General features: G+C 39.2%; 1 protein-coding gene across 2 annotated transcripts in view; it reads left to right on the top strand.

Moving 5' to 3' along the window:
* The window catches only part of jade2 (jade family PHD finger 2), a 214,121-nt gene that overhangs the window by 165,236 nt on the left and 20,964 nt on the right, over nt 1-27,921 (top strand). For both annotated transcript variants that reach the window (XM_023962509.2, XM_023962510.2), the window contains exon 11: nt 20,285-20,402. In XM_023962509.2, coding sequence (XP_023818277.1) covers nt 20,285-20,402 — 118 coding nt within the window. The remainder of the gene's footprint in view (nt 1-20,284; nt 20,403-27,921) is intronic.

The following is a 27,921-nucleotide window of genomic DNA, read 5'->3' as shown; positions in this document are numbered from 1 at the left end:
GCCTACACATGTTTGACAGAGATTTATTGTTGTGTGGTAATCATGCATGAAAAAAGCACAAGTGAATAGGCTTCTTAGTGATGAACTATAGCGTGCAGGCAAACCCATAAATACGCCCCGAAGTTGCGATATAGCGTGTTGTGTACTTCCAAAGTGACAGCTGCATTCTCTGCGGTTGTGTGCATGCGAGAATGTGTTTGGGTTGCGTTTGCTTGAATTTGCTCATGTTTCAGGTCTTCATTGAGTCGCCCACATCACGCGCTAGCTCAGGCTCACTAGCTAACTTACACACAGACAGGGGTCCATCAATAAGTAATGGAGGAGATAGGAGGGCTCCGTGGTTGACCCAGGCCTTTAATATTTTACTGTAGGGCCTGTGAAACAGAATCACCCAACACACAGCCACAGTTCAGCCATAAAATCTGTTTTAACTGGATTTGACGGCGAGTGCCCCTCCCAAAGGGCCAATTTAAAAACATCCTCTAAAAGCCTGTCAATACAGTCAACTCAAATAGTGCTTTTAAGTGTTTGAAAAAAGAAAAATGTTACTGTAGTCAGCAAATAAAACTTCTATTCTAACTGCTGCATCGTGTCTTATAGCATATTAGTCAAACTAACTTTTTTTTTACTGTACGGGAACACATTTTCTCATATCTGCATTTGTTGGGGATTTTTTTAAACTTTCATTTTCGCAAAAAAAAATCAGAAGTTTGTAAGTGGAAAAGTAAAGTGCTTTGGGGAAAAATACAGTGGTCCCTTAGCATAACACACAACCTTTCACATTCTCACTGATTGCATCCGGATTGATCGATCGACCTGGTCAGATTCTGTACTACTGTATAGACTCTGTTCAGTTGTTCAATCGCTAGAAAATCTTTGTTTTCATTCTTATTTTTTATGAAGCCAAATATAATTAAAAAATAAAGTTTAGCCTAAAATACCAAAGGAGTTTATACAAATATGCACCTCGTGTTTGGCTGTGGAGCATGCCTGGTGCCTGGTACAAACCTCAGAGCACAATGTTGATGTAGCCTGGGGGAAGTGAGCATTGCTGTCTGTAGCACTGGTTTCCATTTATCTTTCCTTTAATAATGAATAATGTCAGTACATAAAATCTCCTCAAGATGCAAACAAACTGGGAAATATTATGAATGGGAATCTGGATCCTAATAAGGGTGGTATTTAATATTTTACACTTGGTGCTTTCATGTTATATTTTCAGGGAAAAGGTTTTTATAACTCTTTGATGTAACATCTCAACTGGTGACCTTACATTTCATAAACACTAGATGTTCTGGACACCAAAAGCTGTAAAAACATTTTATCCAGGCAACAGAATCACATTTTTAACTTTGCTTTCAGCTGAAATATTAGAGTCCCACTGCAATTATCTTTGGATCTGATGTAAAAGCATTCCCAGTGGCCTTTTAATTATGATGACGCCTTTTTTAGACAAAATCGAGTGGATAAATGCATCAGAATGAATCGGAGCGTTGAGCTTGTGGCCCGCGTATTTTCTATGTCGCACTTTTTCTGTCTGCTCCTGATTCACAGTGATTTGAATAAAGAAATACTTATAAATGCTATTTTTGTTTTTATTTTCTTTATATATGTTCTCCATCATCAAAAAAATACCAACAGAACATTTGAAAGACACCCAAAACAATTTTAATCTGGTCTGAAATCACCAGTTTATATTGTTACTGTTTTAAGGCCGTTTAAACTATTTTTAAATGTCAATATACAACCTTTGTGGTCACATTTCTTGAACACTTTTGTTCATTTAAACACTTAAATCTTGCTGATTAAAGGATTATTGGCATATCATTCTGCCCTGATTGTGTCTGCCAATAACAACAGATTAGAGTTTTGTAGAGCAGACCAGGTTTTTAGTTTCACTAATCCTTGAGTCAAGTGGGACATGTAGTCCTGTTGGCCTGGATTTTCCTCTGTATTTGCATATTTGTCTCCCATTTATGTCCTCATTTGGGTTTGCTGTACTGTACATTAAGCAGAACATCAATGTTACTATCCCTCGCAGATTTACTGAGGCCTTGAGGAAACTGGGAATAAACCATGTCAAACTAAACCTAAAGTTGATGCTCTGTTAAAAGTAGCTGCTAACCAACTATCTGTAAAATGACGTTTAGTTCCCTGTCATGAAGAAAATTGAGATTATTGATGGACTGAGCGTTTTTAATGAATTGGAGTTTGGTGTGTTGTGAGCAGCTGGAGATGCTGTTCTGAGTGTCGCCGCTGAAACATTTGTCAGTAATTTGATAAAGGGATGTTTCTGAGGCGGTGTTTGTGTAAAAACCCTCAGGGGAATGATCAATTTCGAGATTTTTTTTTTTTATCTTGAAGGGGCTTTCACTGAACTTTTTATTTCCCTGTCATCATCAGCTGTGATACTTAACCCTTGTGCTATCCTAGGGCACTTTAACATTGGGAGTTGGGTCATCTAGACCCACTAGACAGTGCTCTGAACCTTTTTTCTTCAATGATTTGTGATCTTCACTGGTGTCCATGGATTACATGAAATCTTTCCACCTTTATCCACCTTTGTCATGGTAGGGAGAACACGTCAAAGTAATGGTGGGGTCATCTGAGATAGCAAGGGCTAAAGAACAAGCAGCACCTTCTGTGACTTCATCTATGCACTAATCCTGTACCACCCTCAAATATTTATCAATAGGCTTGAAAATATTTGTATTTACATGGTTTCTTTTTCATTTATTTTATTTATCCATATTTGGTCATAGCTGCTACCTTTGAAGGATCAAAGCTGTCTTGGAAATGAAGTTGCGCGACTATTTCAGAGCGGTCTTCGCCGGATCACCTGCCTGACTCGGTTTTGTGTAGAGAACGGCCCAACTAGTGGCCTGCTGTTTTTCCTGCAGGGAAGCTCATCCTCGGCCTCTGTACAATAAATTGGAGCTAATTGGAAGGTTATAAAGATTACACTCTGCTGAGCCTGCATTGCTGGTGCCAGAAATCCATCATATCCCAAATGGAGTTTCCCTCTGAGCTCTGAACAAGGTTTTTGACGGCATTTCTTTGTGCCATCGTAGAACAGTGATTGCCTGCTGAGCCCACCATAGCATCTGTAAACACATTTCTCAGACCTCAGCTTATCCCTGACTGGTCAGATAATAAAAGACAACCAATTAGGCTTCACACCTTGCTGAGCCGAATGTGATTTGAGTCCGAATAAGTTCTTCTGCAACAAGGTCGAGAGAAAAGAATCTCGCTGTTGCAAGGTAGTGTATATTTCACAAGATCACTTCTTAAGTATTGGTCTGTTGATTAGAGTCAGTTATTGTGCTGGTCCGTGTGCATCCTAATCTGTATGGATTATTTGGGAGGAGATTTTGAACTATTTGGTGACCGGAAGGTCCCAAATACTCATACTATTACCATCTTGCTTAACCCTTTCACACTGGAGCTTCAGCTCAAGGCTTAACATTCTTTCGACAACCGTAATTCTTCTATGCAATTAAGGTATTTCCAGCGGATTCTCAAGCAAAGAAAAGCAGCCTTTTGCTGATGTGCAACACTTTACCGTAGGGACGTGTTTACACAATCAATGTAAATCCCATAATTCTGTAGCGTAGAAAAGCTGCTTAGCACCACTATGCAACACTTTACGTTAGTAAGGCGCTTTTCTCTGCGTCAGAATCCGCTGATTCAGGTTGATCGCATACAGTCGGAGAGTTACGGTACGTCAAAGAACGTGTTGTATTTAAGTGTCACCGGTGATATAGTTAATAGTTTTGTAGCCATTTCTCCTTTTTAAGTTAAGCGAGGATTTGTCCATCAGTTACTATTAAAATTCAGTTGTATGAGCTTTTGTTTTATTTTATTTACGTTTATTCTTTTTATTTGGAAAAAAATGGCTTTCTAGAACTTTGAGACGCACTCCAATGAAAAAGGTTAACTTGTTCTTGTGGAAGTTTATGGAAGGACATATATGAAGAAAGTTAAGCTTAAAAGAGGATTTCTTAGTATTTCTTTATTCAAATTGTTGGGAATCAGGGGCAGACAAACAATGTTGTTTGAAAAATAGTGTATTTGTGGCGCAGAAAATACGTTGAGTTGGCCACAAGCTTCCTGCTCTGCTCCATTCCTAATGCATCCAGTCGCAGACAAATAGATCCATGAACATCTTTGTTTTCCTCGTCTGAGATGGAATCTGGTTTAAGACTGTACGGCTGGATAGCTTCTATATTGGTTACCATTATGTTGTGAGGGGGTGTAAGCTAGCTGGAGAGAGATTTCTGCAGCGGGGTGGGGAAGGGGGGCGGGGTTGCTGTCCGCTTTCAGTCCTGCCTGAAATTCAGAGGCAAGTTTTACAACAGATCAAAAGACAATCAGAGTGGACCTTTAATGATTAACAAATGCATTGAAACTTTTGCAACCAACTTTCACAGTAAAATCACCACACAAGCGTGAAAAAAAAACAACTTTATGTAAAAAAAAGAGAATAGGTATGTAAAAAAATATTTTGTAAAGTACAGACTATACAATGTTATTGAGTATTTGGTCTCCCATATACTTCTACTAGACTAACAGTAACTGTAAAAAAAAAATAATTTCACAAAAAAAAATTAAATATAATCAGCGGTTTAGGTGAATAAACTAGTCAGAAGAAGAGAGAAAAGAAAGCTCAATGTTTAGCTCTGTGATAGACGTTAACTGTGATCAAATTACTGCTGCGGACAAGAAGAAAAGCCACATTTGCATTGCACACAAAAAAAGATTGTTTAAGGAACTGTGTCTAGAAATTTCCCAAAGCTCCCACCAGTGTTTTTTTTAATCCTCTCATGGAAGACAGCCAACCCGCTGTGTCTGGATGCATTGTCAGGGGAGATTTTTGAGACAATTTAATCCTTCCCCACATCATGTTTTGTTGGCTGACATGAAACAGTTTGTCAAATAAAACTTTAAATCCAATGGAGAAGGGGGGCTTTAGAATAATAAGGTTTTTATTTGATCTTTAAATATTTGCCATTAGACATGGTGTGGTGTGTGCACACTTTGCTCTCGTTTTCATTAAACCGTGCATGTGTGAGTGTGCGGATGCTCGTTTGCTTGTTGCCGTCTTTCCATCCCTTGATTTCTCTTTATCTGCACACAGACAGTGCATGGAGACTGAGAGAGTGGAGGAGGAGTAAAAAAATAAATAAAAGAGAGAATAGGATGCCGTCTGTAAAACTGTTAAGGAAAAGGAAGATGGCTTGAATTGGAGAAAGATGCAAGAATTAGTGTTTGTGCGGAAAGACAGAAAAGATTGTGTGAAACCTGTGAGTGGACGAATAAAGAAAAAGGCTGAAAGAATGAGCCCAGTCGAAGTTTTTTCACCCTCAGACAAAAAAAAAATCCATTTCAAAAGAAAGGAGTGTTGATACACACAGAGACACCCAGGCAAAAACTGAACATCTGCACTCTGATTGGTGAATGATGTTGCCATGGATCCTCAGGTGGGCGTGGCCTCAGTGCCAGACGAGCAGGAGCTAATAAATCATGTAGTTTGTGTGTGACAGACTTCTGGAGTGTGTGCTTGATTACTGTTCCTGCGTGTTCTGCACGTCGGGGTGGATTTCACAAAGCCACTGTCTGTCTTCTCATCTGACCCACTTTCTTCACTCTCCTTCCTTCTCTTCCTCTTTTGTTGCTGCTCTCTATTCTTTCTTGTATTTGGGAGTTCTTCCATCCCTCCTCCACCCTTCAGGTCTTCTTTAAGCCCCTGCAGTTTCTCCTGCATTTTTTAATCCTTTTTTCTTTCCTCCTGCTTCTGTGTCTTCTCACAGTGATAATGGTTTCTCTGTTATAATTGGGTTTTTTTATCTGCAGGAAGCTGTGAACTTTTCATCACTGTTTTCCTATTCTTTCCTACTTTTTTTTTAAAACCTTTTCTTGACTTTTTCATTTTTTGGTGGCATCCACCTTAACTTCTCACCAAAGCATTTGAAAGTGTTAGCCGCCAAAACATCCAAATTCAGGCTCCATTATAATTTCCTGCCCGCTAAAGGTAGTTGCTGTTAAAAAAAATCACAAAACACACACAAAGCATTTAACTGACATAGTTTTGTGAAGCGAGATGAGTAAATTAGAACTTAGGTTGTGTCTGAATTCCTTCACTACCCACTATATAGTGCGTTCACCATTTTGTAGTGCTGTCCGAATCTAAAATTCCAAAATCAGGTTTTATTTAAGTATATTTTTTTAATAAACCATTAAAGTTTTATCTTTTAGAAGACAGTGGATTTATAAATGATTGTCGCAAAAAGCTCATATCAATTCGATTTTCACTTTGTGAGATCGATGACGTCCTATTCGCAGTGAGAAAAAAAGTGGTGAGCATGGTGTCCGAACTGCTGTTGAAATCCAGGGCACTACATAGTCCAGCATTATATAGTTTTTTATTAGTTAGGGATTAGGGTGGGAATTCGGACACAGCCCTAGTCTCTGTGTTGTGGGCGGGACCAATGGAGGGATTCAACCCCTCCTCCATTCCCCTCCCTAATGCGGAGCGGAGCCCTTGTGGCCACGCCCAGAGATTTTCTACCATTAGCTCTTTTTCTGCTTGTCTGCTCCTGATTCACATCGATTTGAAAAGAGAAATTTTGAGCTTAATTTTGTTCATATTTGTCCTCCATCATCAGAAAAATCCCAAAACAATACTTTAAAAACACCAAAAACAACATTTTAATTCTTTTAGATGAAGCAGACAGGAAGCTTCATTTGGGAAAAAAAAAAACAAACATATTCCCCATTAGTGGATATTTTGTCTCAGTCCATCCCTCACTTCATGCAGTATTTCCAGCCCTCAAAATAAGAAACACATCATCAAAATCAAGAGTAAAACAGTGACTATAACCAAAGAAATCAACATTAAAAAAAAAAATTTAAAACACAACATAAACATGTAACGAACAGACACATTTGAACATAAGTCGCCAAAATTCAGTTATTTAAAACAAACATTTGAGCTTGAAATGTGGAAACAGCAGGAAAGACTGTCAGCTCAGAGGACCAACAGTTAGACAACACTCCTTCACTAAGACTGGATCTTATTCTGTCAACAGTCAGAAAGGATACACATGAGGACATAAAGGTTTGAAACTCTGAGGATCGCTTAAGTGTCCTAAAACATTCTGCTGTTCTGAGAGCCGAGGAAGTGACAAAAGTCTGGACGGGGGTATCTGTCCTGTGGAAAGACCCCTTTTTCGTTGTCATTCGGTGATAGAAACGCTTTGCTCCTGATAGCAAGTTTATGTATAAAGCCCAATTCATACTCATGACAATACAATGTGCTAGAAAATACAACACAATATACAGCAAGAAACAAAAATCAATTTATAAAACACAAGAAAAATCATTAAAATCCCAGTCTCCTAAAGAGAAAACTGTGATGGCTGTGGCCATAAACCGTCTTAATATCCTCTAAAGGGTTTTAGTGAGGACTCATAACGCTACTGTACTTCACAACAGTTATTATCTGAGGGTCTTTTATGATTCATAACACAGGCATTTGTGATCCTGCTGCCAGGATGTGCTTTTACAGGAGCTATTATTTATCAATGGAAAACATCTCAGAGCGAAAGATGCTGCAAACGGGAAGCAGCCATTGCACCGGTCCATGCCTTAACTTTGTATTGAAGCCTGACAGCACTGTGATTATCTTTGATTGATTATCTCTGTGCGTACAGAAATGCAGAGCTCTTCAGATCTACAGAAATCTTTAATCGCAATCAGATCTTTGTTTTCATTCTATGATCCTGGACTTATTTTCTATGAATGTTTGAACTTTTGACAATTTGAACAAGAGGGAAAAGCGTGAAAATGTTCATATCTGTCTGAGAAAAGTGTATCGATAACTGGTTATTGTTAGAGCTGGTCTGGGTGAATACTCTATTCTGATTGGCTGCTGGGTGTGGATTAAAAAGTGATATACCACAGTGATATACCACGCCTAAAAAAGTAGTTCCGGTCACATTGCATAAATGTTTGGTATCACTGTGCTGGCTTCTCTAAAACAAACTTTTGCTTCATCATCTGGACAAAAACAAGCGGCAAGAGGTCAACTTTCTCTCTGAACTGATGCTTTATTTAACCCATCAGAACGATCAGCATATATTTTTCGCTTTATATCGGCGAAACTTGACTGCAGCGGTAGTGCCTTGTCACGTCACCGTGACCGTGGCGCCGCACCACGTAACAAAAAAAGCGATCCAAAACGGGGGAAGAACAAGAATTAAGGATTAAAAAATGGTTATTATTTATTTATTTTGTAAGTGACCATGGTATAAGCGGGTTAATGGCCTTCAAAGTGTGCATTATCACTTTTTAACGCACTTCACGGAAACCTGCGCTTCGCGTCAGACGGTTCAGGCTTCCACGGCGTGCGTTATAAAGTGATAATGCACACTTCTTCGGCCATTAACTCTTACGTAACTTCCGCTATAAGCCAGGGAACACTGTACTGGTGAATAAGTAACGCAGATATATGTCCAGCTGCAGCAGAAGACATAGAAATTTGACTTTTTTTTCTCTGAAAATCACTGAGAGAGTAATTATTAATTTTCTTTCATCATTGGTTGTTTATTTTACGAAAAGGATAAAGAATGTATTAATGAATGAATATTTATCCATATAGCACTTTATAAGTCCTTCAGGGTACCAAAGTACTTTACAAAAAAATAAAGACAAAAACATATTTAGTTATTTATATTTTTAAAAAGTACAGTTGCTGCTGACATTTGTGATGTACTTTGCTCCAAAACTAGGCATAGAAGTTTAGACATATTTAGTGTTTTTGCAAAATAAATTACATCTCTTTCCTGCAAAAAGTATCTAGAGCTGCCAATAATAATTATAGCTTTTTCAACAAAGTTGAAAACGACACAAACCCTGTAGTTCCAGCTGTCTGGTTAGTCTTTAAAAATTGTACATGTAAGGAAAGGGTTTAAAAAATTGAACAATTGTTTACACTTGTGATTACAGCTGAGCTGCATCCATAACAAGCTGTCCACATGTCACTGCAGGCTGCAGACTAGTTATAGACGTTTTGATCATCTCATTAGTCATTAAGGCTCGCTGTCTATTCTGTTTTAGGCTGTTACTGAACCAATTAAAGATCATTAATCCTTATCTTTGGCTGCCTGTATTTCAGAGTGACTGAACACTTTGTGATGCACATTAGCAAACAGTATTGGCTTTTAATCAATGATCTGGATGCTGAGTGACTCGGATCAATGTGTTTCTTAAGCTAGAAAGAAGATACACTCTATTAAGTGTAACCTCTCAAAAATACAATATGGGTAGTTTATTTATGCAACTAACACTTGGTGCCATTTAAATATAATGTCTCTCTTTTCAGTATTCAACCACATCAAATCACTGAAGTAAACAAGTTGAAACACATTTGCAGGAAGTCAACAAACTCAAAATCCAACTAGGACAAACGAGTTTTCCACTTAGAAACACATTAACCGCTTCAAGGCTGCAGGTTATTTTTTTACATCAGTTTCAAAGATCATAATTGGTCCAGACTTAAGTATTTCCTGCTTTTCTGCCTGGAGTCACATCGGCTCTCGCAGACAAACACTAAGGTTAACGGATGAATGGTGCCAACGCAGAAATCCCTTTTAATGGACAGAAAATGAGAGCCACTCTTGCTGTCTTGCATGAAATTTACATTTAAAGAGACTTAAAAAAGCAATAAACTTCTACAGAATAAACTTAGAATATCATTAAAGTAATTACTGACTTTGGGAGGGAACCATATTAGAGATAGAAATATGGTTTGCCCCAATGGTATAAAATTATCATCACAATTTCATACCAGAACTTCCAAAAATTGTAAAAATTATTGTAATTATTATTATTATTTTTAAGAAATTTAGAACATGTTTTTTTTTTCAGTTTAAATTCAGTTTTGCAAAAACGTGCGGGTAGCAATATTAACAAAACTTATTCATACGTTGTAATAAGCAGGGACTGATGCTGCAAAGGAGGCTCCTGGAAATTAAGTAAAATTCAAATAATGTGAAAGGTGAGGTGGCAGAGACCTTTAAAAAGTAGGAATGGCAAGGATGAAGTCATCTTAAATTGTGTTTTTACACTGTAACTCAGAGAAAAATAAAGTCATCTGCTAAACTTTCAGTCTTACTTAAAATTGAAGTAGAAAAACAATTACAAAAAAAAATGAAATGCTCTTAATTTGTCGATGACTCCATGGTAAAAAGTCCAATGTTTTACATTTTCTGTGTAGCAGCTAAAATAATGTAATAAGGTAGTGTTTCTTTTAATTAACTGCTCCACAATAAACCTGCAGAACCCACTGTTTCATGATTTTAAGAGAAGTTTTATTAAATGGAAAGGAACCCAATAAAGCGACATGAAGTAAACGTTTTAAAAGGTTAACTGCAGCAGCAAAAGAACAGAACATGAAGACCTGCTAAAAAAACAAGCTGATGTCTGTATTCCCTTACACTTTTCAGGAATCTTAGAGATCCCATAAAAAAGCAATTAACTGTCAAAGCTTTATTCATAAATGCTCAAAGTCATCTGTGTGGAAAGTTCCAGTCTTTTTTTAGAAAATGAAAACATAAAATCCAGGTAATACATGTAATCCAGATTATTCGCCTTCTGTTGAGTCATGGATGGATGAGAGAGGAAGAGTTAGTTTTTCTGGGGATTAAGGAGGGGAGATGAACCAGCATCAGTCCTGAATGAATGTTTTTTTGGACGGGGGCTTCTGCTGCTCACTGGTGTCAGAAATGTCATTAACCTTGATGTCATGCAGTATTCAATGATATATGTGATTTTCTGTGTTTTATTTTGGCATTTGTGTCTCAGTTTGTCTTTCAAATCACCTCTCATGTGCACTTTTCTCAAAGAAAAGTCCTCTCAAAAAAAAAAGTCATTTTTTTCTGGCAAGTGATTCAAATGTCCGGCCTTAATGACACATCGTTAATAAATCCTCACAAACAACCAATCCATATCTCAGATTTGCCAAAAGGATGTTAAAGTTCCTAAATTGGATTGTAGAATATTGACCTGGAACTTGTAGATTTGCTCTTTACGGGTCAATAAAAGCTGTGGCTCAGTGGGCCACCCGTCAGTTAACACAGACCGTGATGATCTTTCACCTCATCTACTACAAAGCCCTTCATAAAGGTCTCCCAGCACGCACAGTAGAACCCCCACAGATGGCGAAGGCATGTGGCCATGTCTGTTGTTTGAACAGCCAAAAAGGACACGTGTCATCCGTCCACTGCGCCTTGACCTCCACTTATGGCTGCCAGAGTCCAATTCAACGCAACCAACAGGAAGAGAAGCAGTTTTCCCTTAGACTGATCTGTTTTTTTTAAATAACTTTCTCTTAAAAGTTCTCCTTCTTGCACAACAACATGGTTCTTTCAATCCATTTTCATTTGGTTTTGCAGCTGCCTTTTAGCGTCATATATCTTTAAAATCCTTCCTTTTGACAAAAAAAATTGTTTTTCCCCACACTTCATCACACTAACTGGGTTTTACTTTGAACTTCTGTACCTGCTCTGCCTGTACTCTCATTTTTAACACTTTTTGTGAGCCACATTTCCTTGCCATGCTACTTTACATTTGTTAGACATTTCAGATGAAAGCCTCCTCTTACAGACTGAATGTGAATGTTGTACGATTTCCGTCAGCCTGGTTTCCCAACGTCTTTGAGGAAATTAGAGTTCATCTCCTTACACAGACTGTAAAAAAATGTAGGTAAAACCTACTTCTTCTTTCCCTTCAATGAAACCCTGTTTCTGCATCCAACCCAAACAGTTCAAGGAAAAACTGGTATCTTACATCATCAACCTTTTTTTGTCTTTGGAAATCTGAAAATTAAAAATGGATTCATTCTGTTTTTTCTGTGTCCAAAATTACAGCAAAACTTCAAGACAGACTTAATGCCAGACTAGATCCTAACCAAAGTTATTAAAGTCCCATCATCTCTTATCTATTTTAAAAGTGTTCCCAGTGGTTTTCTAATTAAGATTATGCCATTTTAGTTCAAATTGGGGGGAAACTGTTGTTTTCTTGGACATAGTTTCAGCAGAGCAGCAGTAGTTCATTAGAAATTAACCCCTGAGTTGTGGCGTGGAGCAACCCCATTCGCCTTCCCCTCCCCGTTGCTGAGAGCTCTCTATTTATGCCTGGGGTGTCAAAATCCAGGCCTCAAGGGCCGGCCTCCTCCTGATTTTCCAGAAATTCTGCCTTATCTACTGATTATTACCTGCATCAGGTATGTTTAGCCAATAAGACGCTTCAACAGCAGATTGGTTGGAAAACCTGCAGGATTCTGGCCCTCGAGACTGGATTCTGGCACCCCTGGTTTTCCACTTGTGGCGTACCCAACGTCACAAATAAGCTCTTTTTCAAACAGCCTGTTTCCTGATTCACAAATAGTCAGAGATCCAATTTTAAGCCTAATGTTCTTAATATATCGTCTAATCATCAGAGAAATGCCACAAGAACCTGGTAAAAACACCATTTTCATCCAGGTGGGTCTTAAAGCTACGCATTTTGACAGTACCTATGGCAAAATGTTGAGCGTTTTGTCGAACAATGGAGCCACCAATTCGCTTTTTTTTCTTTTAACAGAGAAAATATTCAGCTGTTTTTGCTGTAAATACTTCCTGCTGTAGTTTTTTTTATCATTCGTCTAACATGTTCTTCATTTTATCTTTGTGCAGAATGAGTTCACTTAAACATGAATCCAATTATAATAATGATTTACTCTCTGTCTTCCCTCAAAACTGATTTACTTTTCTAGTTTTCTTTACTTAGTCAATAATAGTAAAAAAAAAAATACAAATAAACTTTGGTTAAAAAAAAAGAATCTAACTCTGTGACACCAAAGTGCCTCAGAAAAGATAATAAGCTTTGAGCAAAGAATTATTAAAAAGCTCATAAAATCTGGTTTGGCACCTCAGCTAAAAACTAATCTGAAGGATTCATTAAATGTGTTTTCCCTTAAAAAAATGCCAATAGAGTTAAAGTTCTGTAAATGTGTTTTTAAACATGCAGACTTTCAGGTACGACATCCTCTTTGTGAGATTTTGTGAAATCCTTTTTTTCCTTTGCAAGAAAGCAAATGAAATTTTAACTGAGCGAAGGCATCTTTTGTGACAATCTTGGATTTCATTTAAACGGAGATTGAAGTAAACTAAATTGACATCAAAGATCTCAACTGAGCATCAGTGACATGGAGGTAAACTAAGGGACAAAAAGGAGAAGCTCAATGGAGTCTTTTTACTCCAAATTCTCCTCCTTGTTCTTCAATTCCCTCCTTTCCCCAGCTTTCCACTGCTGTGTTTTGTCTGCAGGCAGACGTAGATGTTTATAAAAACGGTACGCACTGTGGATGTCCTAATCAAAGCCAGGCCCTGCACATTGTGTCCCAGTTAAACGGCTATTTTTATCCGCCGTGCTCCAAGACTGGGATGGAATGGGTCAGATAGGGCAGGCTCACGAATCCATCAAGACCAGTGGATAAACAATAAGCCTGCAGGACTGCCAGTAAGCTCCTGTTACTCCAACAAAGTCAACAGAACATCCAATGATTGTGATTTAAGTAGCATTTCATCATGAATCCCAACCCTTTGACTGCCATGTTTTCTTTTTGTGCAACTTTATCTCACCCAGTGAAGTCAAACTTACCTTTAGGTGACACTTCACTGTGATGTAGGGAAGAGTTTTCTTTATAGTGCATCTTATTGGATCTGTCATAACTGAACATACTCATTGGTGTCACAGATGACACTAGTATAAATCTACAGACTGACACAAATACAAAGTACCTTCAAACACACATAATGGGAATTGATGCTCTTTTATTGGGGACACAGGCTTTAGAACTGAAGAAGAGGATGACTTGTTTTTCCTCTTTAGATAATGTAGGGCAGTGTTTTTCAACCTTTTTTGAGCCAAGGAGAAACTCGGTCTGTATTGATCCACAGTCCCTTCATGATCTCACATGCATTTTTGTGATAATTGTGGCAGAAAAATTGTGGCAGCTGTTTTTTAAAGATGTAATAAAAGTTTAGTTAAAAAATTTAAAAACTGTTTGATTTGTGGTCGTTGTGGTTTCACGACGTTAAGAGGAGATAGTCGTGCACCCAGACGCTCACACTGTCACTTTAATAACCAAATGCATCATGGGAGATGTAGTTCAATAATCCGCCGAACGCAGACAGACTAGCGTCTCTGAGCTTCATTGTTTTGTTCACTTTTTCCACGGTCCGACACCGGATTCTGTGGAAAGCTACACCGCTAAAGACGAGCTTTAGCTGGTATTTTTCTTAGAACTGAGAGACTTTTTCAGCAGAATTCAGAACAAGGAAGTGAAGACTTTAACCACTTCTGATTGGTCAGACTGATGACATGTGATTAAGATCCCAACAATGATTGGTGGAGACAGTTAAAGGGGCGGAACATTTCCTAACATAGCTAAAGCTGCGGCTAAATCGCGGTATCGTCATCCTTATCAAAATGTATTTAATAGAATCAAATAAACACAAAGAAAAAAGTATTTTATGATCTTTCATATTCCCAATTTCTTGGTGTTTTATCGGGGCCTGTTGGGATGAACAAAGAACTGAAATCCTGGAGATGGGAAATGTTTTTAGATCAGTTAATGAGGGCAATTTCCCAAGGCACACTTGACCATCTCCCACGGCACGCACACTGGTTGAAAAACACTGATGTAGGGGACTGAATGAAAAGCTTTTCCTCAGACTCACAAGCTGTACCTGATGATCAGTTGTTTGTTCTTCTATGTTTATGTTTTTTATTTGGGTTCATTGCAAAGCTTAAATGAGCTGAGCCAAATTGAAAAACATGGCTCAGTTTCAGTAATTGATTAACCAATACTGTGTAGATCTAAAAAAAAAAGCGATATTGATCAAATCTATTAGCTGATTTTTCAGAATTTCGTTTTTCTTAATCCCACCTGCTAAAGCCAGGACATCTCCTGAGCAGTCTGAAGTTTTCTGGAGAACATCTGGATGATCTGAAAGAGGATTGGTAGAATGTCATGTGGTCAGATGAGTCCAACATGGGACTCTATATTATAAACGCCAGAGGTGGAGAAATGCTGAGTTGTATCCCAAGAACATTGTACCCACTGTGAAGTATGGGGGTAGAAGCATCATGGGGCTGCTCATCAGGGGCCTCATTTATAAACGTTGCGTACGCACAAAAGAAGGCGTACACCACTCTCTACGCAATAATTGATATTTATGAAAAGCAAACTTGACGGGAAAATGTGCGGTCCTTCACGCAAGCTCTGACCCAGGCGTACGCACAAAAACGGGTGAAAGGAGAAACGGCGACACCGTCGGCAGATGGAAGAAACACGTGAAAGTGAAAATGACAATACTGCCTCTCATAAATAACATTAAGACTTCACAAAGCAAGTCTTACAATTAACAGCCTACACGAACACCCGTTGGACCGATCAGCAGTGAAACAAACAAAAAAAAATCAAACAAAAATTACAACATCAATTCAAATGAGAAAAGTGAAATATGTTCTGCAATATTGGTATGTTGTGCAATTCATCCTCATAAATAATATAGTCAACAGAACGATATAATGTACAAAACTGATATTCTCCTCAATGTGTCCGTCTGGCGGAGCAGATATAGGTGCAATCAGATAGATGGATGGATGGATGGATGGATGGATGGACGGATGACAGACAGATGTATTAATTGTCCACTGGGGAAAGTTTTTTCCTAGTAAAACATTTCTTCATAAGCTATGGAATTATGGTATTCATGCATATGCCTTTAGTTTTGTTTTAGTTTTGATAAAACAATCTATGGCGTATGTCTCAACCATTCAGAAAGCAACAAGAAATTACATTAAACAATTTCCCATTTCCACGTTGATTATTACCGACATCTGTAGCTTGTCAGATGTAATTAAATGGATGGAAATAAAATGCTCCATCACAATGCGTAGTGACGCACAATGGCTGATCTTGCGCTCTTAGAAGATGTGGCAAATGGAAGAATTCGGAGTGAACGCATCTTTAGACAGCAAGAAGACTTGCTGGCAAACGAGGACGACTGGCTTATGAGCCGGTTCCGACTTCCTCGAGCCGTCCTGTTGGACCTCCGCGGGCTTTTGGGCCCGGCGTTACAGAGGAGCACTCGGAGGAACCACGCCGTGCCTGTGTCACCCGGTGCACCTGACGCGTCAGTGTCCCCCTCCGCCACCACTCCACTTAATAGGGATTCCCCAATAATTGCCGCCAGTCTCTCATCAAGAGGGGTCAGCTCCGGTGTGTGTGTCCCCCCCCCCCGTGGCAGACACACTCTGGCGATGGAGCGCTAGACGTCTTTTCGCCTCGACTTTGATGTCCGACCATTTCTTTTTTATTTCGGCCACGGTCCGAGGTTGTGAGGCTACAGCATTTACGGCGCCGGCCACGTGCCTTTTTGGCATTAGTAATGCCCACACTGTGCCCTCCAAACAACATTTTCTCCTCTTTTCCACCTCGCCAACGATAACTTCTACTTCACATTGAGTGAAGTTACGTTTTTTTCATTTCCTCTCTATGTTTGCCATGATTTCGCAATCAAGAAATATCAATTTGTGGGCGTTTCATGGACTATTTATGGGCAACTATGGGCGTGTCATGAAGCCGCATAAGCTGCGCTACATTTAGATTGATAGTGATTTACTAAGGGAAAAATCCGTAGGATGTGCGCATGGTTTTATAAATCCGAATATTTCTGTGCGTACGCACGTCCTATGTTTCATCCGTACGCCACTTCTGACGCAAATCCTACGCAAAGTTTTATAAATGAGGCCCCAGGACATTATGTGTTGAACTTTTTTTCCCCCTAATTTGTGACATAGAAAATACGATGGGCAGGGCACAAGCTCCGATAGTGCTCACCATTTTAGTTGCACTCGTAATGTTAGGTTGGGGGTGTGAGGGGCTGTAAGCTAGCAGGACAGGAGAGCACATAAACAAAAGGATGATGGGAAGTGGGGCAAGGCTCACTCCGTACCAATCCGTACTCAGAGCTGAATTTCTAATGAACTCCTGCTGCTCTGCAGAAACTATGTGCTAGAAATTGACACAGTTTTTATTTTTTATTTTAATAATAATAATCATAATAGACTGGATTTATCTTTGCTTTTCCAGATGTCCAGAGCGCTTACAGTGTGTGTCCATTATTCATTCATACTTGGTGATGGTAGCTACTGATGTAGCCTCAGCTGCCCTGGGGCAGACTGACAGAGGCGTGGCTGCCAGTTCTCGCCTACCATACCCGACCATCACCGGGACATTGGAGCAACACTGGAGGCAGGGACGGTACAGTGTCTTGCCCAAGGACACAACAACGGTTGACCGGGGAACCGCTGACCCTTGGATCATTAGATGACCTGAGCCACTGCCGCCCATTTTGGCTAAAAACAAAATAATCAATTTTTAAAAGACCACTGGCAACACTTCTAAATTAGTTCAAAAGATTTATGGAGTGGGACCTTAAGGTAATTCTTTTTAAAACCCAATGCCCAACATACCACCGACTCCCACAGACACAAAACTACAAAACTATAACTTTCTGTTGAAGTTCCATCATCATCCACTTCATGGCCATTTCACCAGCAAGAGCCGAAACATGTTCTTCAAGACGCAACATTTTTTGTTTGGTAGGCCGGGATTTAAACTTCATTTGCTGAGTCTTCATTTCAGTCTGTCTGTTTACCTTCCTCTGATGCTTGGCTCTACTTTATGCAGCTTAGAAGTCATCGCGAGCAGAGCTTTTTTATACTTTAAATGTAAATGAACACTGAAATGAGACATTGCCTCTGCATGTATTAAATGTCAGTTTTAGTTACAGCTCTCTCTGCAGTTGTCATAGTAATTTATAACTAGCATGTATGTGTGTTGGTGTGTGCACAAACCTCACAGAGACCTGCAGTATGACCGCTGATGCCATAAAAGTAAGGAACTGCCAGTTCCTTATAAAGTTGTCATTTGATTGCAGGATAAAACCACTGTAAGCTTTGTGAACTTCATTAGCCGATAAAATAAATCTGCTCCAGTCGTAGTGCCTGGACTGGCTCATATCAGTTCAACATCTCCGGAAAGCAGATAATCCAGGGATTAAGCTGAGTGGAGAATCCAAAAAGAAAAATTAGGCAGGTTTTCTAAAAGTTAGAAAAGTCAGAATTTGAATTTGAATCGCTAAGTGCACCACTATAAATACCTGTCTGTGCTCCACAGTCCGTCAGTACCTCTTCTTTTTCAGCGCAGTGCTTCAAACATAAAGCCTTTCTGGTTTGCAGAATAGTGCGTCCTCTTGGCCTCATTTGCTGTTCGATATTTTCTGAGTGAAAGTCAGTTCTAACCGCTTTATTCAAACGAGTCCAATTGATCTGTGCACACAGGAAACACAGAGTCTGTCTGCTTCTAACTGAACATTTACTCTTCTCTTTATTGACATCTCACATTTTGAGCAGAATGCACTTGAACTCTGTCTGCTCCTTATTCTTTGAGGTCTATTAGATTTCTTTCTTTTTCTTCCAGTCACTTTGCATTAAAAAGAAATGCAGCTTTACATTACAACACGTCCATTCCGACGTGCTTCTTATGGATCACATTTCTGCAGCGTCTGTCTGTCTGACTGACTTTATTTCTCTTTTTGACAAATTTTCAACCTTTAAAAAAAAAAATCGTTTTCTCATTGTCTCCCCTTTTATGTTGGCAGGGCAAAATGGTAACACATGCATTTATGACCACAGATTGTCTTTGAACATCCATATGTCCTTAACATAAACATGCAGACTCAATTATTGATCTGTTCTCCATCCAGACACATATGCAGTAAACCACTCTCAGGGCCAGATGACTTTGATCTGATACATTGGGCTTTTGCTGAAGCTTTTATCAAACTCAAAGAGAGTGGCATTCAAGTTTTTAGATAGCAAAAATCCAATGCTGTGTTTATGCCACATTTTTGTATTCATCTAGACTATAAAATCTCTTTAAAAATGCATTTTATGTATGTATTCTTGGAGGAATCTGTTCTTTGAAAGTTAGGGTTGTGCCGATGGACGATACCATCGTCCATCGTGATGGGTGACTGACATCCCGATGGAAAGACGCCATCGTGATGCCACGCCCCCGCCACGTTGCGAGTCGACACCATAAGCCACGGTTAAATGTGCAAAATATCTCGATCGGATCAATAGTCGGATTAGAATCCAACCGTGTAGATGGGCCCGGAAAAATGTTTTCAGAATATAACAAACGTTCACATGGGTCACACTTTTGGTCGGAATAAATCATTCGCACATGCGCAGTAGGGTTTGAAAAACCGGAAAAGGATATAAATTCCGCCGAGCGGCTATTTTTTTTTTTCAAACTTTATTGAATGTAACAATTCAATCCAAAACAATGTTGCTTAGCGGCTATATACATTGACATGTGAGCTCGGTAATATACGAGACGATCTTCTAAACGAGTTTTTAATAATGTTACGATTATTATGAAGCACCTGTTCGCTCATCATTTGAATTTTAATCCGTGTGGTCAGTGCTTTTTCTGTTAAAGAACGGAGCCGGAATTAGCAGTATGCTAACACGGGCTTATAAGATATTAGCATTAGCTTTGGTTGGCGCTGCAATCTGCATCCTGGCTGCACGTAAACATGTGGGAATAACATCAGCCTTTATTTTGTCGGGACGCGACTGGAAACACAAATCCACGTGATTGTTTGAACGGTTTCTAAGGACTGAGCGACATTTCTGCTTTGAAGCTCAAACCGCTGTGTGTGCTGATGATCCGAGCTCTGCTCTGAGACACACATTTTTAGACCCGTTTCTGAGTTCGGTAGCTAGTTCCCCTAGAGCTGCGGGACGGATCGCAGTCCTAAATCTCCCACACACACCGCTCAAGTAACAAAGCAGATCAATAGCAATTTGATGTTTAAGGGTAACTTATAAATCATAATTGTGTATTATACTGATAATGAAACAAGAACAAAATAGAAAAAAATGTACTGAAAAGCAATTTAAAAGGAAAACTGCTTGAGATAAAGTGTAAATCAGATTTTCGTGTTTAAAAAATGGATTTAACCTCACAGAAGTGACTTTTAGAAAAGCACGGCTAATAGTTAAGCATTTAAAGTTTGTAAAGATTCTGTTTTTCCTCGTTCATAATAAAATCTATTAGTCTTATTTACATTTATCTAAATGCTGTGTGATGCCGTTTCAGGTGCGTAACCTGTGCTACATGGTGACACGGAGGGAGAAAATGAAGCACAGTCTGTGCGACCTCCAGGAGAGGATCTTCCATCTGCAGATACAACTTCTGGAGGAGGAAATGGCTGGAGGTAAAAGGAAGCCTGATGCGTGAATTTCATTCACGTTTTATCCTCTTGCATAGATGGAATCAATCTGTTTGACATGAAGGATTTGAAAAGCTGTCCAAAGCTACATCTGAAGTCCTGCGGTTAGTGTGGATGGTCATTGTTTGGAAGTTGCATGCTTTGTTTCTTCTTCTTAGACGTGCATACCAATAAAATCCCAGTTCAGCTGCATATTGTGTCACACACCATCCAGAGAAATGGAGCTCAAGAATCTGTCCTCTTTACACAGATGGCTAACCTTGCTGCTTTGTGTTCCGCTGCTCTCTGGTGTAGAGCGGGAAGGATAAACGATGGATGCTTTGGTGAATGCGTCGGTGAGACGTCGGCTGAAGAGTAGATCTGTCATTTTAGCAGAAAGCTCTTTATCACGAAAAATCGTCTTGTAAAGAGGCAGCTTTGACTTTTCCACTTGTTAGAGCCAACTCAACCTGTACTAGAGAAAAAGTGATCAGTCATTCATCATCTCATCCAGAAAAAAAAATGTTTTAAAACATGAGTTTGGAGGAAATGGATGTTACTGATAAGAAGCCTTTTTGTTGCAAATTATGCCAAGAATCATTTTCTCTATCATTTATTGGGAGTTTTTTTGTTTTTCTCATAGTCCCAGTAAAAAAAAAAAACTCAATTTTTTTTAGATTTTAAAGTTGTAAATGTGTCAGAAATGCTTCACTTTTGAAATCAGGGGGGGAGCTACAACATTTTATATTTGAAAATTTGACAAAGCATTATTTTTATTTCATTTAAAAATGTTGCTTTTGCTATTTTTGCAATGTTTAAAAAAAGAACGTGTACTGATGATTTCCTAATCTTTGTCATTAAAACCAAAAAAATTGGAGGGGTGAGTGTGGGGCAAAGCTTTTTTGCTGGGGAGGACAGCTGCCCCCATTTGCCTCCTGGAGCTCCAACCATTTGACAAAAATATTTACATGTTACATGTTCCTGCAGTTTTAGATTAGATATGAAGTGAAGCTTTGTGTTTTCATTCTAAGCTAGTGTCTCATTTTAATATTTTGGGGAAGATTGCTAGTTTTGCAATAGATCAAAGCAATAGTTGTAATGATTTAGGGTTGAAAAAAAACATTTTGTTGTACAATTAGCAGAATATGTCAGATGTCAGAAAAAAGAAGCCGGTTGGTCTGTGTTTGATCCTTCTCATTTGTCTTAGTTGTGGTTGGTCCAGAATGACAGCTGGGATGTTGATTTGAAGCCTTTTTAGCTGAAACATTTGTGACCCGCAGCTGACATGCTGATGACAGTGAGAGCTTGTTGTCATGGTAATAGCATTGACTTCTTGCTGGCATTGTAATGATAGCGACGCTCTGTGGGTCTGGCCCTGTGGCGGTGTTGTGGATTGTGTGTGTGTGTGTGTGTGTGTGTGTGTGTGTGTAGGTGTGTGTGTGTGTGTTTGTGTGCGCGTGTAAAGTAAATTTTGCTGTTTTTTTGTTGTTATTTTTTTTCATTCTCTCATTAGGCGACAACCGCATTCATGCACTTGTGTAAATGAAACACCGGCACTTCTGCATTCTTTAACTCCCTCTGTTGTTATTTTCACAATCCCAAAACTCTCACACACACACACACATGGCGTGGAGAGCTGCTGATTCAGCAGATTGCTGCCATGGGGTACCTGCAGCTCTGCTGCCGGCGCTAAACAACTGCATCTATTCACACTGCCACAGGAGTTAAATTAGAGAGCATAGTTGGTGTTTGAGAGAGTGAGGCAGAGAGGGAAGAATGAGGTTGTCTGTTAGAGTGATTTGTCGTCTTCTTCTCCTTCCTCCTCTTTTATTTTCACTCTCTCTTTCCCTCTTACTATTTTTCTTCATCCACCTGCTTTTTCTATTTATCCCAACAGGTGTGTCCATTTCTTATTCCTCTTTCTGTTCCGAGGAGAATACAATTATTGTCCACATTTAGGGCTGTGTAAAGAATGCAGCTATCAAACTTTGCTCAGATGTGTGTTCTGCTGAAAATAGGAGACTTTTTAGACATAAAAATGATTTTTCAGAGTCTGTCTAACGACTTGGTATGAAAAAGAGAGAAAACGCGGCCACAAAATAAACATTAAAATATGGGAACATGCAGAAACACTACCATTGAGTTTTAGTTTAGGCTGAGCTACTAATGCATTCTGAAGTCCATGGCATCACAAGGAATCATAATTTAAACAGGATATTAAGGGTCAGATAGGTTTACCGCCAAAAGTATGCTTGATTTATTTACCCATCTGTCTAATTCGTGGCCACATATTTGTATTTTATTCATAAACTGTTACTATTTTGTTGCCAAGAATTAGTAATTTGTTCCAACAATTTGGTAATTTTGTGGCCATAAACCAGTATTTCATATAATCTAACCAGGTTGTGGCCACAAATATGTACAATTTAACTATTTTGTGGCAATTTTTGTTTTTAAAATATAACTATTTAGTTGCCACAAGTTAGTATTTTCTTCGTTCAATGTAGTTATTCGATGGAGCAGATCTAGTATTTTATTCAGAATTTAACTATTTTTTGGCCATGAGTCAGTATTTTGTGTTTAAAATGTAACTGTTTTGTGGTCACAAGTTAGTATTTTCTTCGCATAATTTTAGTTATTTCATGAAATTGAGTTAGTATGGTACTTTGTTTGTGCAATTTAATTATTTCATGGCCACCAAATAGTACTTTGGTTATACAATTTAACTATTTTGTGGCCAGTAACTAGTATTCTGTTTAAACGATTCAACTTTTTTGCAGCCACGAAATTTTTGCACAAATAAACTGTTTTGTGGCTTCATTTTAACTATGCAATTTAAATATTTTGTAGATTTTCAGAATTAGTATTTCATTAGTATGATTACTTTTTTTTGTGGTTACAATTTATTAAATTTCAGAATAATTTCAACAGAATGACTGCGTAAATATTGACTCTTTTTTTTTTTAAATAAAATCCTCAATAAAAAAAGTTGAAGTAGGTTTAAAAAGTCTAATTCTTCAGGAAAGTCAGTTTTTAGTTATGTAGATTTGCCCAGTACTAATTCTGGCCAGCACAGGAGCTGCTGCAGCTAACGCTAACTATAAGACCTGTTTTTCAGCCAAGCTCGCCCAGCAAGCCACCCTTCCTCCCCTTAACTCCCTGCGGGCTTGTTTCCATGTGGAAAACTTTATCTCTTCTCCAACTTGCCAAAATCAGAAGGACTAACCTCTGTCCACCTGCCTGTCTCTCCCAGTCCTTCATCCATCATCCACGCTCCGGCTGCCTGTCTGTCTGCTATGTTGTGGGCTGTGTGAGTCATGCTTTATGAATGCTTAGCATTGTACTTTCAAGGGAGACATGCAGGCAGAAACAATGCCTAAAGTCAGTCCTCAGATGGAGAATTTACAGCCTGATGCTCCGTTAGAAACTTTTCAGTTTTTCTTCCATAATCGTGTTTTATTTCTAGGTATTTAACCTACAAAGCGTAGATTTTAGGCAAGATTAAATCTGTTAGCTCATCACATCCCTATGAAAAATGTCAAAAGGGATTTCACATGGCAGGATGTGAAGTTAGATGGTCCTTTTTTTAAGTCATGTCTTTAGCATGATATGTTTTGACTACATTCTTCCACAGAAGACTGACGAGTTTGTCTCCAAAATAACCTTTGTCTTATTTGTATACAAGGCGTCTTTTGTACCTGACATTTCTGATTAAAGCAGTGCTGACCGTACTTTACTTTAAGACTTGTAAACCCTGGCGATGCTTTGGAAAGATCATTTAGAGCGTAAAGATGTTTATTTCAACACAAATTTGGCTCCATTCTAATCCGCTTATGTGAAGGACCTCTTCAAAGGTGGTAATGTGTGATAAAACTCTTTATCTGCTGTGTTGCAAACCTCCTAGAACATGAAAAACACATTTTGAAGTCTACATTTGTGTGCTTTTTTTGAATGCATGCAGAGACGCAGTGTTGTTGTTATTCAGAAAGTGTACGACATTTATATTCCAGCTCAGACCTAACCGTGACAAGCTGACAGCGGTTAGTATTGGCCTCTCTGATCTGCTTTCAGCAGGTGTGTGCGTGGTTGTGAATATATATGTGTGTTAGCGTTTCAGGAAGAGGATAAGAAACGGGCAAGCAGGAAACAAGATAAAAGAAGGAGATGAAGGAAGGAAGGAACAGGGGGAGCGATGAGGGAAAGTGTGAAAAGGATGGAAGAAAAGGTGCAAGGCGGAAAAAAGTTTTATTGCACTAATGAGCTCAGGTAAGAAATGGGACACGGTAGCCAGGTACACACCGACTCGCACACTGCCGCTCGGTGCACCCAAGAAGAAAATTAATCACACACTTCAAAAAGATGACTCCCCTGGTGCTCTTGCACTTTCTAAACAACAGAAGATGGGTAAATTTGCAGAGGCGATGCAAAAATCACTCGTAGAATGGGGAGACAAAACAAGGACAAATCTGGCCAAAAAAGAAAATTGTTGGTTTTCCGTGCTGATTGTTAAATTGGTGCAGAGATTAGAATCTGCAGAGGGAAACTTTGCACACATTCAAGCAGAGCCTGGAGGGCTCAAAGGCTTGTTTTCCTCCTTTCTGAGGTGTTGAAATTATAAATCAAGATCAGATTAGGATACAAAAAAGAGGGAAAATGCCACACAAAAAAAGTCCCCGCCATATCAGAGAATAGGATGACAAAGGAAAAGGAGAAGAAAATGAAAGAAATCACAATTTAGAGGTGGTGTGATTACACATCCCCCAGAGATCCTGCAAAGTTAATGGGCTCTGCAGTTTCTTCAGTAGCCATAAAATAAATTGGAAAGAGGGGCACAGATTTGTGCTGGGTGTACCTGGACGATTTGAAAACAAACTAAAAAGTCATGCAGCCGTGAAAGACACAAACTTTTACTCTTTGTTCTTTTGCTTCCTTGGAGCTTCAGGGGATTCACAAAATCACCACAGGGATGGAAAGCTGTTAAAAAAATGCAGACACCAATTTAAAAATGGGAAACGTCTTCCAGGATGCAGAAATATAAGCCCATGTTTGTACAAAGAGTAAAACATTATGCTATCTAAAATGAGAAAAAAATGTCTATGCTGTAGGCTGAGGAAGAAAACATCATCAAACAAGGATTGCTACAATATCTTGAGCTTTCTCCAGTTTTCCCAAAAGTTTTCATGATAAAGTTTTTCTCAATACTTGCTTACTTATAATTGCCTCTTTTTTTTAATGAAAGTTAGAAACCTCCCTTATTGACTTGGCTAAACTCTGCCATCAATCAGACTATGAATTCAACTTCTAGTTTGTTTTAAGTTGTCAGAATGGTTTTACCCAGTTACAAGAGTTAATAAATTGATAACTCATTGTCATAAATCATCATAAATTACCAGATGTTTAGCTTTCTCCGCATCAACTAGCCAACCTTTAAAGATATATGCAAAAAACATCATAACAGATTACAAAGTACAGGTTTTTTGGCTTTTAATTGACATAATTATGGAGCATTAGCTTAAACCAAAGCTTTTTTGACGACCATGAAACACTTTGATTAAAGCTTTGGTCTTGTGGACCCGTATGGGGATTGACTCGTTAGCGTGCGGCGGGTTTTTGGGGTGTCAGGGCCCACGAGAGGATAAGCCGCATATTAAAGGGGAGCGCAGGCGTGTCTTGCCCTCGAGGGTCATGCGCCCACTTCAAGGGACGTCGTGAAAATAGAACGTACCATTGTTCTGCATGTGGTAAATTTATTGTGAAGTATTTGCATGCACCTATGCCGTACCGGTGACGCTGTTGCACGGGGGCCTTATGCCTCACTGCAGTCGCTAGTAAGGTGCAAAACTGGCCTCTTATTGAGCCAACACGAACGCACACGCACTGGGAGTCTACACTTATCACTTGAACAGTGCTAACGGCCTCATAGCAAAGTCTTCAGGATTTGGGGGTTTAAAAAATAATAAACGTGTATGGCGTCTCACCAGCTTCATCCTTACTCACCCCTTTATGTTTGTAAGTGTTTGCTACGACCTGTCAGTATTTCCTATGATCAGTCCCCCACAGCATGCCGTAGAAAAAATGTGCATGAACGTTTTCGCTCTGTGGGCTCGCTGAGTCTCAGTATTTCGTGCAGGCCACCCACCCGCGTGCTCCGTACAGATTTGCCCGTTTTTTCCCCCTCAGATGGTCCACATCCACCCCTAAGGGCAGTTGTGGTTATGGCTTCAGACGGGCTGGAAGAACAAGCAGTTGACCAAACAACAGTACGTTTCTCCTAATAAATCAATGAATGCTAATATTCACAGCATAAAACACTAACATAAATAATGAAGAATAATCATTAAAAGGAAAGCAAAGCAACAAAAAGAACAAAAGCGGCACTATGACAAGGAGATGTATATATGCTGAATAATTGCTTTGAAATTCAGTTTAGTTCTAAATTCAAGCAGTTCTTTGTGCAACTCCTTAAACTGAAAAAAACTAGAAACTGCAGAGACCAGCATGAAGTGACTGCAGACACAAACCACCTGACTCTCTCTTTTCCCTCTAAGTAAACATTTAGTGCTGAATACTCACTGAACTATAGTCTGACACTCCTTTCTGTCTGTTCGAACACACACACACCCTATATCAACACAGAGAGGTCGTCACAGTGTGAAATCTCTCTGTGGTCTCTCTCAGCTCCATTCATGCGTGTCCTGCTCCTCCATGCTAAACTGAGCATGAGGACAACCTACTGCTGGAAATGACAGCCGCACACACACTCCAGCACAGACACCACTGTACTTTTACACTGAACTTTTCTTTTTTTTCTTTCTAGTTTTTTGCAAAACATTAGGTGAAGTTGGCAGTTAATGTGCTGAAATGTCTCCCTAACCTCTGGAATCTTAACTTTTTTGGGGGGGAAATTCCTAATTAAATTAGAAATGGTGTATTTTTATTAGATTTGGCTTGAGCTCTTCATGCTTTTCAGGCACAAAGTGTTGAAGAATGTTGAAAATTGAGAAGGGGATTACTTTTGCGCTCCTTTAATAACTCGGCGGCGGAGGCGTTCGTGAGCTGTGCCGTCAGGACTGTTAGTGTAAACAGCAGGAGTCTGTTACAACACGACATCTCAACAATCAGAGCTTCCCGTGTCAGAAAGATGGGGAGGGGGGGGGGATCATCACTGGGCTCCAAATGTGAGACTCGCTGGAGTGTGGCGGCATGTGTCTGCATTGTTTCCTCACGTGCTGTGCGCGCAGACGTGTGTGCTCGTAAGTGTATCTGTTTAATGTGCCGCCGAGTTAACGACCGAAAACTGAGTTGATCAAATTAAGAAGAGCTTTATTTAATAACTAAAAGAAAATATCCTGCCCATGTCAAGGTTGTTCATCTTGCTGATGTTTCCAAATGACTTTTTATGCCGTTCATGAGACGAGCACAGATATTTAGAGAACAAATGTCACTTTTTTGTGTTGTGCAGATGAAAGGCTAACTAATAGTGCTTGTGTAAAGTAATACTAATATAGGAGGTGTCATTTTGAAT

The sequence above is a fragment of the Oryzias latipes genome, chromosome 14 (assembly GCF_053564925.1).
Source record: "Oryzias latipes strain Hd-rR chromosome 14, Olatipes_Hd-rR_3.1".
Lineage (NCBI taxonomy): Eukaryota > Metazoa > Chordata > Actinopteri > Beloniformes > Adrianichthyidae > Oryzias > Oryzias latipes.
This window is presented reverse-complemented; position numbering and strand designations above follow the sequence as displayed.